The sequence below is a fragment of the Phaethon aethereus genome (assembly GCF_964289735.1).
Source record: "Phaethon aethereus genome assembly, chromosome: 2".
NCBI classification, from domain to species: Eukaryota; Metazoa; Chordata; class Aves; order Phaethontiformes; family Phaethontidae; genus Phaethon; species Phaethon aethereus.
The window spans coordinates 15,532,234-15,545,928 of record NC_138582.1 but is presented as its reverse complement, the minus strand read 5'-3'; the positions used below and the strand labels follow the sequence as shown (position 1 = coordinate 15,545,928).

The 13,695-nt window shown below is 43.9% G+C and overlaps 1 protein-coding gene across 1 annotated transcript; it reads left to right on the top strand.

The window, feature by feature from the left end:
* Positions 1-662: 662 nt before the first annotated feature.
* On the top strand, positions 663-13,269 carry MAL2 (mal, T cell differentiation protein 2). The gene is made up of 4 exons (XM_082015251.1): positions 663-962; positions 3,522-3,692; positions 10,374-10,532; positions 12,918-13,269. The coding sequence occupies exons 1-4, from the start codon at positions 828-830 to the stop codon at positions 12,987-12,989; spliced, it is 537 nt and encodes a 178-aa protein (XP_081871377.1). The 5' UTR covers positions 663-827; the 3' UTR covers positions 12,990-13,269.
* Positions 13,270-13,695: the final 426 nt, after the last annotated feature.

Here is a 13,695-nt window from a genome sequence, read left to right as displayed (position 1 = left end):
CACCGACAGGACACCCCATCCTAAGCCACACAAGGAGAAATAACAGAACTGCCACATCCTTCATCTGGGGAAGGTATACTAAGAAGCATGAGAAAATGAAGTGTAGCGGTCTGATGAACATGTACCTTTCTAGACCCTCACCCTCCCAAAACTTTTACAGCAATCAAACATTTTCTCTTCAAGTAGTTGTGCACGGTTGAGTCAGACTGAACGAAAAAGACACGTGAAACGTTTTTGGTTATTCTGAATGGACAACCTAGGCGGTCCCTTAAAAAAAAGTGCAATCTCGTCATTTTGAAGCCTGAAATATCTGTAACCAGAAGGTAAATAACAACCTTTTGCGAACCGGCATTAGGAAACAACGCCCTAAGTCTGGCTGGATCTGACTCGGGACTTGCGATCGAGGAGCGCTGCGCCCCACTGCAAGCACGCACAGCGCTCCCGGGGACGTCGACAGCCGCCGGCCGGCCGCGGCACGGCTCCGGAGCGGGGCGGCACGGCTCCGGGGCGGGGCGGCCCGGCCCGAGGCGCAGCGACCCCCCGCCCGTTCGACCACCGGCCACGGCCCTCGGCCGGGACAAACCGCCCCGCCTGCCCAGGGCGGGCGCGGCGAAGCGGGGCAGGGCCCCGCCGCCCGGCCCCGGGCGAGGCGAGGCGGCGGGGCGGATCCGGCGGCGGGGCGGGCAGGAGGGCGGCGGCCGGGGCGGTGCGCACAGGCTCGGCCGCACCTGCTCCCTCCGCCGCCTCCTCCTCTCCCATCTGGCCGCGGCTCGGCCGTCCCCACCGCGCTCGGTGGCAGCAGCAGCAGCCGCCGCCTCCACAGCAACATGTTGCCCAGGGGAGCCTCGTCCATGCCGCCGCCTCCCAACCCCGCTGCCTACTTCCCGCCCCCCCGGGTCACTTTGCCCTCCGGCCTGGAGATCCTGCGCACCTACTCGGGAGCCGTCATCTTCCTGGAGATCGTGAGTGCGGGGGGGGGGGACACACGACGACGGGCGGCCGCCGGCTTCCCCGCGCTTCTCCCTCCCGTCCGCGCCCCGCTGCCCTGGGCCCGCCTCCTTCCCGCGCAGGTGGCGGCGCCCGGAGCCGAGGGGGACGCGCCTCCGCCCGGGGCCGGCCGAGCTGCAGCCCCGCGTCGCCCGCGCCCCTCACCTGCCATTTTGTGAGCGGGAAAGGTGCGGGAGGCCGCGGGGAGCCGCCGGGCTGCTCCGCTCCGGCGTGTGGGACGCGGGGCTGTGCCAGGAAGGGCAGCGGGACGCGTCCCCCCTCCCTCCGGCCTGCCCCGGCGTGCTGCTCACCTCGGCCCGGCGCTGCGGCACCGGCGGGCCCGTGGAGATGGGTTTCACCGGCGTTGTTAAAGTTGTCGAGGACGTTGAGCCACGCAGGGTCCCACACCCCGTAACCCACCGTGGAGAGTTGTACTGGTTTGTGCCTGTGTGCGCGTTACGGGTGCTGTGCAACTCCTACCAGTGTGTTTAATTTCACGTGTGCGTAAGGTCTTGCCGGTGTACAGCAGGCTGAGGACCTTTGAGCCAAGGCTGAGTGTGAGGCTCTGCAGAGCTGTGGCACTGATTAGTAGGAGAAACAAACAAAACAAAACAAAAACCTTGGCAGAACTCATCTGAGATTGAACAATCAAGTTTTTTTTAAACTGAAAGAGGGTAGATTTAGACTAGATACAAGGAAGAAATTTTCCGCTATGAGAGGGGTGAAGCAGTGGCCCAGGTTGCCCAGAGAGGTGGGAGATGCCCCATCCTTGGAAACATTCAAGGTCAGGTTGGACGGGGCTCTGAGCAACCTGATGGAGTTGAAGATGTCCCTGCTCATTGCAGGCCTTTGAAAGTCCCTTCCAACCCAAACTATTCTATGATTCAATGATTTATTTATTATTTTTTTTCTTTGTGTCAGAGCTGAGTACTGCTTGGGTCTTAGTCTGTGAGATGGATCCTACCCTGCAAGCTATAAAACTGTACCCGAGCAAAGAGCTCAGAGCACGAGTCCAGGTGCTAAATCAGGCCCTGAGTCAGTAGGGACAAAAGGTTAATTAGGTTGGCCAACCTGTAATACATCTGATAGCCCAGCTGAAGTGGACAGTGTAGTATGAGGGAAATGGCATTAACAGTGGGCACTGAGATTAGCAGTCTCGACAGTAGATTTCTAAATTTATTTTTAAAGAAGCCTACAAGGTTGCACATTCAAAATACTGAAAACATTTCCTGTGTCTTTACCTTTTGTTTAACAGACACTTTTTGCTATCCCTTCTGCTTCCTCACTGGCCATCACAATCTGGTCTCCGAGTAGCAGGTTTGCACCTGCAGTCTTGTGAAACTAGAGAAAGTTTGGTTCTTCACAGCAGCTAAAAAAGGAACCCTAGAGAACAACGTGAAGGCTAATACATAACAAGTCCCTTGGGAGTTTTGAACTGAGATTAGCAATGCATCTTTACATACATGCTGCTGCAATATAACACAAGAAAGGAACCAACAAATTTTATAGCAGGCATCTTTTGAAAGGTATCTGGCATCCAACCTTGATTCAAAAGAAAGGTCTCTGGGTCTGAAAATGTGGTTTGAAACTGAAACTGACTTTGTCATTGTAAATCTGTAGGGCTTAAGCAGGAAAGCAGTAACTTGCTTGGAAATTGATTGTAGCTGTCACTGCACAGCAGGCTGGATTATGAAATTAATTCTTTCCATAATAAATGAACGTACTGCAGATGGCAATTACCATTTTCTCCAGTTATCCTTTTTTTATAAAGAGGCGGGATTTGCTGTGAGAGATAGTACCCTTCTTTTGGTCAAGAGTTGATTAAACCAGGCAAGCCTTAGAGTACGTAAATTCTCCATCAGCCCATCATAGCACAGCATCCCCACGGCTCATTCAGTGTGATCAGTATGCCGAAAAGAAAATTGGCGGTGCTGAATTCTTCCCAGGTTGTGATAATTCACAACATAATTTACAACTTGCCTTATTCTGCATTCTAGTTTTCTCTTTCACTTTATCGCTTAATGTGTTCTCTTTCAGCATTTTATTACAAATGAGTTGAAAAGGAGGATGCGGTTTAATCTCTTTTCTGTATCTCCTCTGATTAGGACTACAAAACTAAACCTTATGTGATTGAATCCGCATCTGATGTACATCCTTGTCATGCTAACTTTAGTATATATAGATTTGTATATGTATGTGTGAACCGTGTTTTCACATTTCTTGTATTTCCCTCAAAATGGAAATAAGGGTAAAATTTGCAGCAGCAGCACTCAAAAGTCACCTGGGTTCATAAATCCCATTTTCAAGACTACTTTAAGATCTTTTAAGAATTTCAGAGTGGCTTTGTCTTACTGCCACTTAGTGCCTATCATTTCTGAGAATGGCACTTGGGCTCACTGAGTACTTTTGAAGTGTTTCCTCTTGGTTCCTAAAAGTAATCTGAGGACGTGTTGATGTGTGATATTAGTTCTTAGGCAGAAAGAACTGAATAAAAGTTATCTCTTGGTTGACTGTATGTGTTCCTTTCCCTGCAGCTGTTTGGAACAATAGTCTGGATTTTGGTAGCTTCTACCCGAATTCCACTGCCGCTGCTGCAGGGATGGGTAATGTTTGTAGCGGTGACTGCGTGGTTCTTGTCCATTGTGTTCCTGTGTGTGTTCCTCTTCGGTTATGCAAATAGAATTGCTGTCAACTGGAACCAGACGGTAAGATTTTTTTTCTTTATTTAAGGATTCCCTTTGTTTTATAAACTGAAAATCTTTTAATGAGAAGTACTGATCCTAAGTCTTAATGTCTGGCCTTCTGTTTTAGCAGAAGGTTTTTCAAAACAGAGGAATTCAAAACTGGAAAAAGAAAGAGTAGGGCTACAAGGATGACAGAGAAAATACAGGACCTGTTTTATGATGGCAGCTGAAAAAGGCCAGGTTTTGAAACTGATTGAAGAAGTATAGTTGTCTTCTATGAGCGCATAAAATGCATGAGTGGCAGGAAGAGGACTAGTTTAACAAGGCATGACAACAAATTGGTTTAAATGGCCAGAAATAATTGTGGACTGGAATTCGGAAAATATTTTCTGACTATTAGAGAAGTGGTAGTAATACCCTGTGAATAATGGGGGGTAGAGAGGTACATCTAATATTGTAAAGGAAGTGATACATTTGTGAACACATTGTGTGATGTGGTTGTCTGAGATATCACAGACTGGACTAAAGCACCCAGGAAGTCTCCTCCGGTTCTGAAGAAAGTCTTCAGCTGACTTTTGGGTCAATTCCTTAAAGCTAGGGCAGCACTAGTGAGTGGCTGTCAAAGACAGCATAACCAGCAGTGTCTTGACATCTTTTTAGGACACTTAACATTTGTCTTTCTTAGAGGAAGCCTGGTGAGACATCATTATTCTCTGCTCAGCTTTCCTTAATTGTGAAGACAAGACTTGATTCTTGCTGTAATGGATTGCTATGGCTTGTGCCAGTAGTTCTCACAGACTGTACCTTCCTATTAAAAAAGGGAAGCTGTTGACTCCAGTTTTTACCAACCACATGGATACCTCCGGTTATTGACAGCTAATTTATGTACTCCTTTGTTGTCAGTAACTGTTTTTTACTTGGAGTTTTTAGTGCTCAAGTACTTGAGCACGAGATGGTATCACACTCTCTCATATTACTAGAAGTAAAGCCAAAACTGTGATCAGAATGGGAATTTCCAAGAAATCTTCCAAAAGGACCAGAACTTATAAAGTATTGAAGTATGGCTGTTTGTAACTGCTGATCATCTTCACCTTCCTCCTGTGCAGCTTAATTTTCTTACTGACACTTTTCTTTTAGCTGGAATTGTGTGCTTCAGTATCAACATCTGTGGTTATTTATCTGTTCAAGTTTTTCATGGACAGCCCCATAAAACAAAAAGTATTTCAAGCAAATCATAGAGCTTTGTGAGTTTGGGGCTCTAACTGATAACTTCAGAGCCCATCAGTGGTAACAGACTGGATTCTATTAAAACAAACTTTAGCACTTTGATAGCATATACACATACATACAGTGTCAGCTTTCCAGCATGGTACAGGCAGTAATTAGGCTAATAATGAGTTACAATTACAGAGGTCTTTACAGGGATTTATACTGCGACATCCTCACAAGTTATGATGCAACAAAGCCCTTGAGCGTGTGCATAACTTCAGTAAATTAATAGTGTCCTGGGTTTCATTGAAACTGTTTGCCAATTTACAATCACGCACCATTTAAGAGTTGCTGGGTGAGGGCATAGCCTTTTATAGATTGAAAATGCTATACAAATGTTCATCTTATAACAACTGTGTAAGCGTGTCTTACACATTGGCTACTTCATGCTGGCAGTGATTTGTTGTACTGTTAATCTTGTCCCCTTCTATATGATAAAATACTGAAAAACTTTCTATGTGGGGAAATTGCTACGAGTTGTATAAAAGCTGCATCTGGGGGACTCTATAACAGTCTAAAAACATATCATAACTAAGTTAACATCTTAAATAAATGCAGAGTGAATTAGTTTATCTCTAACATTGTAGCTGAAATCCATCCCTTTCCAGCTGTCGAAAAAATAACATTAAACAGATCATTTGACCACTACTTTTGGGTACTCAGATGTTCTATAACCTCTTTAACAGCACTTCACAAGGATTTTTTACCTTCTGTTGCAAATAAGTAATTACTATAAGCACTAAAACTATTTTTATTACTATAAAATAAAAAGGCATACCTGTTTGTTTTAGGTTGGCATGTATTTAGATAAATACATGTGTTTTGCTATTTCATAAATTAAATATATAATAGAACTCAGAAGCTACAGGTCATTAAATAAGGTATAAAATGGGAGGAGTCATGGCTTAGTTATATTGGAGTACTATAGCTTCATGTAGAGATTCATGAACAAATGTGGTTCAAGACTCCAGGAGTTTAAATGTAAGTTTGAAAAATAGCATGGGATTCTGACAGCTTTGTATTTGGTAATACCTTATCACTGATACTAATATAGATACTTATGAGATGCTATACAGTGAAAAGATGAGGGAAAATATGGATCTTATGGAGGTACATCACTGTGCGTCACTGTATTAAACCAGATGGTATGACAAATACTGTCCTTTACAGCCTGACTCACAACACACTCATTAACAAAATTAGATGTGAACTAACATATCACGCAGATCTGGTAGTGTTTTACATACACTTTGTAAGAGGTTTCAATGATTATGCAAGTGTGGAGGCAAGGGAGAGTTAGGCACCATGCTAACAATTACTAAAAACCAAAAAACCCTCCCTTGTAAGATCTTGGGTTTTTTGGTCCCAGAAACCATAACCATATGAATGTGAAACCTTACTGATGCTACATAGCTTCACTGTAATTGCTGGCAGGAGAAGGAAATTAGAGGGTTTGGCAGGAGAATGAAGGAAATGAAAGAGTTTGTCTTCTGAAAATACCTCTCCTGTATGCAGTCAGCACTGTCTTCCTCATGGAGCTACTTGTTCTCCTTCATGAGCAGTGGTGCCAAAAGTGTACAGCTGGTAACACTGACATAGTGGCACACCAGGTACTTAGCAGCCCAAGAAAAAATGGATGTCCTTGCTTGCCCATGGGTTTACACAGACCTTTCAATTTGCTGGAATCCTGTGCTATGAAATGGGTATGTCAGGCCATGACACGGGGTCCAGTATCTGTCACACCATGAACACGCACCTGCATGCAGTCTGACATGGTGCGCGTAGGCGGTAGCATGAAAGATGCATATGTCTGGCTGCCAGCTCAAGTGAGCAGGGGGAAGCCACAACAGTAAGGGTCTGGTGGGGAGAAGTGCCTCCCCCAGCCACAGCAGAGCTCTGCAGCTTCTCTGATGCTTCAGCGCTCTCATGCTGGAGTGGGTCCCTACTATTTTTCTCTATGAGGTAGAGATGTTACTGCAAAGTGGAGACTGAGGGAACGTGTCTTATGCCCAAAGCTTGAGATCTGGCAAGCCTAGCACATAAAGGCTGTCCAGCTAGGTCAGGAAGCCACCCTCTGCCCCCTTATCTTCTCAGTTCTGTTGATGTCAGTGGGGTCTCCTGGTGATACTCCAAGAAGAAGTAATTGTTTTTAAAAAAACAAAACCAAAAAAACCCAACAACCCAGCCAGGATGGAAAACCAGAAGTTGGGAATTACTGCAGCTGTTTTGCCAGAACTTGGATTGCCAGTAATTAGCAGACATTAAGAAATGGAGTACCCTCTATGACCTAACCTTAAATGATCAAATGATTCTTAATTAAGAAGAAATTATTTCCTGGTTAAAGTGGAATGGGAAATTGTAGTAGCAGCTTATATCATAACTTAGCAAAATTGACTAGGTTGTGATATAAGTAGCTTTAGCTGCTATTAAATGTGGAACAACTGAGGAGTTTGAAAAGAAAATTCTTTCAATAAAAAGAAAATCTCACATCTATGAAGAAACAATTCTCTAAACAGGGAAATGTAGCACATTCTTACTTTGATATCTGTTGTGGTTTAACCCCAGCCAGTAACTCAGCACCACGCAGCCACTCGCTCACTCCCCCCTGGTGGGACGGGGAAGAGAATTGGAAGAGTAAAAGTGAGAAAACTCGTGCATTGAGACAAAGACAGTTTAACAGGGAAAGCAAAAGCCGCGCACACAAGCAAAGCAAAGAATACATTCCCCACTTCCCATGGGCAGGCAGGTGTTCAGCCATCTCCAGGGAAGCAGGGCTCCATCTCGCATAACGGTTACTTGGGAAGACAAACGCCATCACTCTGAACGACCCCCCTTCCTTCTTCTCCCCCCAGCTTTATATGCTGAGCATGATGTTGTATGGTATGGAATATCCCTTTGGTCCATTGGGGTCAGCTGTCCCAGCTGTGCCCCCTCCCAGCTTCTTGTGTACCCCCAGCCTGCTCGCTGGTGGGGTGGGGCGAAGAGCAGAAACATCCTTGACTCTGTAAGCACTGCTCAGCAATAATGGAAACATTCCTGTGTTATCAGCACTGTTTTCAGTACAAATCCAAAACGTAGCCCCATACTAGGCACTATGAAGAAAACCCACTCTATCCCAGCCAAAAGCAGCACAATATCAGTCAGTCAGTAGGTAAGGATGTTGCACAGTAATTTCTAGCAGATATGAATGCTGTCTGCTGTTGTGATGGACTCCCACAAAACCTGCATTTTCACCCTTGTCATACTGGTAGTCCATTGCACTCAAGTGAATTAAAAGTGCATACAGAATTCATTAGTGCTGGAGATAGACTGTATAACATGGGTATCATCAATATACTTGTGTATAATTTTAAAAAATGTGTCTATGGCTTTTGCAGACTTGCATAGCTATAGGAACAAAGTATATGTTGTATGGACTCAGGAACTGAGTGCAGTGCAAATGTCAGCTTTGCAGACTCAGCAACAGAAGGAGATGTTGGAAGAATATTTTAGACATTTTAAAACTGTACTGGAACATGTCTTGGATCTTGCTGTGTGGAACACTGGACTCTGAAATACAACCCGCAAAGAGATTTAGGCACCAGAGCTGCTTTTTCATGCGCTCCAGTAATAGAATCCAGAAATGAGAGTTAGATATGTACACCTTGTGTTCAGCTAGCATTCACCACAGAGGAGGGAATCGCATAGAGAAGGCCAGCAGAGAAGCATATTTAAAGTAAACCCAAACTCCCATCCTCTCAAGTCTCAGGCTTTTTATTCCACAGTATCATGAAGTACTTCCAAATTACAAATTGGTTGGATGGTCACACCCAGAGGGTGGTGGTCAGCAGCTCAATGTCCAGATGGAAATTGGTGACAAGGTGTCCCTCAGGGGTCCATATTGGGACCAGTACTCTGTAATATCTTCATCATGACATAGACAGTAGGATCAAGTGCACCCTCAGCAAGTTTGCAGATGGCACCAAGCTGAGTGGTGCATTTGACACACCTGAGGGACAGGATGCCATCCAGAGGGACCTGGACAAGCTCGAGGAATGGGCCCACATGAACCTCATGAGGTTCAACAAGGCCAAGTGCAGGGTCCTGCACCTGGGTCAGGGCAACCCCTGGTATCAGTACAGGCTGGGGGATGAAGGGATTGAAAGCAGCCCTGCCGAGAAGGACTTGGGGTTACTGGTGGAAGAAAAGCTGGACATGAGCTGGCAATGTGCGCTCGCAGCCTGGAATGCCAACCATATCCTGGACTGCATCCAAAGCAGCGTGGCCAGCAGGTCGAGGGAGGGGATTCTGCCCCTCTACTGCGCTCTGATGAGACCCCACCTGGAGTCCTGCGTCCAGCTCTGGAGCCCTCAGCACAGCAAAAACATGGACCTGCTGGAGCGGGTCCAGAGGAGGCCACAAAAATGATCAGAGGGATGGAACACCTCTGCTGTGAGGACAGGCTGAGACACTTGGGGTTGTTCAGCCTGGAGAAGAGAAGGCTCTGGGGAGACCTTATTGTAGCCTTCCAGTACTTAACAGGGGGCTTGTAAGAAAGATGGGGACAGACTTTTTATCGGGGCCTGTAGCGATAGGACAAGGAGTGATGGTTTTAAACTAAAAGAATGTAGATTTAGACTATACCCGAGGAAGAAATTTTTTACAATGAAGGTGGTGAAACCCTGGCCCAGGTTTCCCAGAGAGGTGGTAGATGCCCCATCCCTGGCAACGTTCAAGGTCAGGCTGGACGGGGCTCTGAGCAACCCAATCTAGTTGAAGATGTCCCTGCTCACTGCAGGGGGGTTGGACTAGATGACCTTTAAAGGTCCCTTCCAACCCAAAGATTCTATGATTCTACTGTATTTTGGTAGAGCCAAGTCAGAGAGAGTTGAGGAAATACCTTAGTTCTTGGATTCTGATTGTATCGAGAAGTAAACTGTAGCTGTGTCAAGGCTGAGGTGTTTCTGGGCATTTACGGAAGCAAAGTTTCAGCAGGGAGGGGCAACTTCTGGACCTTAGGTTATAGCTGAGAAGGGATTTGGGGAACTGCAAGCTTGTATTGTACTGCTGAAATTGTGATAAAGTTGGCCTGTATTTCCCTTCTTTTTTATCTAAGCTGTATGAAGGGAGAGTTCTGTAAACTGTTATAGCTTTAAAGTGATCTAAAAGTCAGCGTATGTACATGTAGATGAGCACGTGCCTCTTAATTTGAAAGAATGCAGGTTTTGGGGAGAGTTGCCCTTTATCACTAATTATGTTAGTTAGTTGCTTATAATTGCAAGCAGCCGTGAAAATATGCCCAGGTTAAGCTCTTAGATGGATTTAACACTGCTTATCGAAAGTTGTTGTTATCAGTGCTCGTTTCATGTTTCAGTGTTGGGTTTCATTTGTACTGAGACTAGAAGAATTAGGTATGTATTGCAGCCCAGACTGATTCTGTTATTTGCTTTTCAGGATTTTCTTTTCCATGGGGCTACTTTTGTCTTTTATTTTGGAGCTTTTCTACTGCAAGCAGCAACTACATCTCTGCATCACTTTCCCCGCAAATTCAATTCCACCTCACAAGAAAAGATTCTAGCTGATCATGAATATAACATAAGCATAGCAGCTTCGGTATGTATTTCATATATTTGTATCTGGGGAACAGAAATCTGTTGTAAGCCCTTGTAGCCAACCGTTCAACTTGGGAACTTCACAGAATAGAAGGAGGAGCTGTGAGAGAAAGGATTGTCTTTGAGAGCAGCAAATAGTGTCTAACAGTGATGTGCAAAAAATATTGGAATAAGCTAATGCTAATGTGATAGGTGCTCAGTTGCTACTCTTCGCTGTAGCGTTTTAAGTACATGATCAGTACAGCTTATAATTTTTAGATGAGATATTTTGTAAAAGCAATGTTGGTTATTAGAATAGGAAAAAAAAAGGTAATAACTGAGCCTTCATCAAAGTGTCAGGGGTGAATTTCATGCCTGTCCTCAAACTTTCAGTTGCTTTTTTTATACCATTTAGATAGTCATGAACATGCCATGGGGAAAAATACCTTGGGCTAGCTCTGTGTGAAGCTCCAGATACATACTTACTACACCTGGCATGAAAGTTATCTGTAAGAGCCCTTCTGTCTCTTATGGCAACGATTAGAGTGCTTTATTGGTAGCCTAAGCTCAGATTGCATTTTTGTCACTGTAGTTACATCATCACTGAATCACTGTATCTGGTGAGGTGGGTGTGCATAGCTGAGTCAGAAAATACACCAGGCTCTAGCTTTCTCCCTGGCTGGGCTCCTGAAGGGCAAGTAGGGGTGTGCCAGTAGGCTTAACTTAAAGAACTGAAACTACTGTTCTTAATTTTTTTGTACCACCCAGAGGGTCTTGCATATCTCGGGGAACTGTATATATTTATTAAGCTTCTAAAGCCCTCTGTGGGTATCTGTTGTCCTTAAAACGAAATACACCATAAATTTTGCACAGTAAACACCTTCAGTTCGTTTTAAGATAAAAACAGGTGAACGTAAAGTGTAAGGTTCACATTCTGCCTGCAAGAGGAGAATAAAAAGGAAAGGCCTTTTGCTTTGGCAAGCTAGTCTCTGAAGGGGTGAGGTGAGCATGTCAGTCTCCACATCCAGAGTGCCTCACCATTACCCACTTCCCAGTAAACACTCGAGCACATCCCTGTATGGCCATATGGCACAAGGGCAGAGGTGGTGTCTCATAGCTGTGCCTGAACTAAGGGAGGGTTTTATACTAAGTAAGTGTCTCAAATTCTGCCCTTAAGTGTAGCTCTTCAATCCTTATTCAGAGTGTTCATATCCCATTGAATATATGGTCACTTGAGTCATTTTGTCTGATGACAGGATACTGGGGACTCCAAGAGATCCTTTCCCCCTTCCATACTATTTTTCCAAGGGAGTATTCAGTCCCCTCAAATCCCTGTCAAGATAGGGAAGGAGGAGACTCTTTTGTAACTTGCCTTAGTATTTTAATTAAGAGATGCTGGGAAATGGTGAATCAGATAACTGTAGTCTTTAGTGTCTTTGCATTTTTTCCCAAAGAATATAATCAGAACGTCAGGACATACAGAAGAAGATTGTAATCCTTTGAAACACTTCATTAAAACAGTCCTGTGATCTATGTGGAAGAAAAAAAAAAAGAAAAAAGATTGCTAACATTTTATCTGTTAAAATTACTTTTGTATACTGTGATTAAAAGTATATATGTTCATTTTATAGATGGGTGATAGTTCTATGGTGTAGCATCTATTCAAAGCTTTAATTGTCAAATTAACACTTGTATGGAAAGCAAGGGATAGGTTGTTATTACATGACTGAATTCGTATGTTCTCAGAGACAGAATCCATTGTTAGCACTGGACAAGATGAGAAACTTTCAGCATTTCAGTTTCTCAATTCTTCCTTCTGGTTTACATTATATATTCAAGTTTGCTGTGGCATGACCTTCAGTTCAAATCTATTCAGTTCAGTTCTTGAGCAACAGCAACTTCCTGGCGTTTCTCAGGAAGTTGTTCTAATGGCTGGCTGGCTGGTCACGGAGGCCAGATTTGAAGCTCCTGCTATATTTCTGCAAGTAAAAGAGTTCTGCTGTTTAGAGGGGTGTCTTCTTAGTTGTTTGCTGCTAAAGGCATTCATTTGGAAACAAATCTGAGATTAATGTTTGATTAGCCTAGATAAAACCGAAATACGTGGTGTACACACACACGATTACTTTGTACCATAACTTATGCAGACATTCTGTTTCATACTCTATTTCAAAACGTCTTCTGAAGCAAGCAAATTAAAAGCCGTAACATGGGGTTGTAACAGAGAGGTTCATGAAAAAATTTCAGAGGATCCCAAACTTGTCGTTACCTTAAGCATTTTGGCTGGGGGAGGTAACTTTTGAATCATGTGTGTTCCTGTATTTGTTTAGAATGGAAAAAAATGTAAAGCAATATAATGTGTGATTCACTTTTTTCTTTTTTCTTCTTTTTTTCCCTGCTCCTCCTCTAGATTTTTGCCTTTGCAACAGCTGTTTGTTATGGCTGCAGCACAGCCCTGGCATTAAGGAGATGGAGGCTATAGCAGTTGAAGAGAGGTTAATGCCTGAGCGTTCCACTTCAGATCAAATTAAGTGCTACTTGTCTGTTTTACTGTAATCTAATTCCAAAAAGACTTTTTGCTTAAAATCTGTTTTAAAGTGCTGAAATGCAAACAAGTCCTAATCAGGATTTCCTTAACAGAAAACAAGTTTCCATCTCTTCCCTTTCTAATTTTTACTTTTATTGTGTACTCGTTAGAAGTATACTCATTGTATGGTATTACAGTATTCAGGGATAAACAGATATGTCATTAGCATAAATCAGAAGAGGAGGAAAATGAAAACTAAACCAACATGTTAACTGCATAGGCAGCTAAAAGGGCCTTAAGTATTTTGCAGCATTACAGTGCATTCCCCACAGGCAGAGCCTTGAGGCTCCTTGTAGAGTTATGGGTTTTCTGTGTGCTGCTCCATGCATGATCAGAGCCCAAGCTGACTTTGGGATACCTAGTTTGTATCTGCATTATTAACTTTGATGTACAGAGAAAATAATTTAAATATCCATCCAGTGAAATCTTTTGATACTCTTTTATAGCCATATCCAGACATGGTCATCTGATCCTTAAAGCTTACTGTATTCCTTAGTAGATGGAAACTGTTTGGGACTGTCAGTCAGTAGTTCATTAGTTTAGGAATTTAGCTTAATCAGATCTATTTATACTGCAAAGCAAAACAGTGCATTTGTGTTGT

Excerpts from the sequence above, each read along its gene's own strand:
- MAL2 (XM_082015251.1), top strand. The coding sequence starts at position 828 with ATGTTGCCCAGGGGAGCCTCGTCCATGCCGCCGCCTCCCAACCCCGCT. Across the intron at positions 3,693-10,373 it reads CTGTCAACTGGAACCAGACG|GATTTTCTTTTCCATGGGGC; the intron begins GTAAGATTTTTT and ends TTTGCTTTTCAG. Across the intron at positions 10,533-12,917 it reads ACATAAGCATAGCAGCTTCG|ATTTTTGCCTTTGCAACAGC; the intron begins GTATGTATTTCA and ends CTCCTCCTCTAG.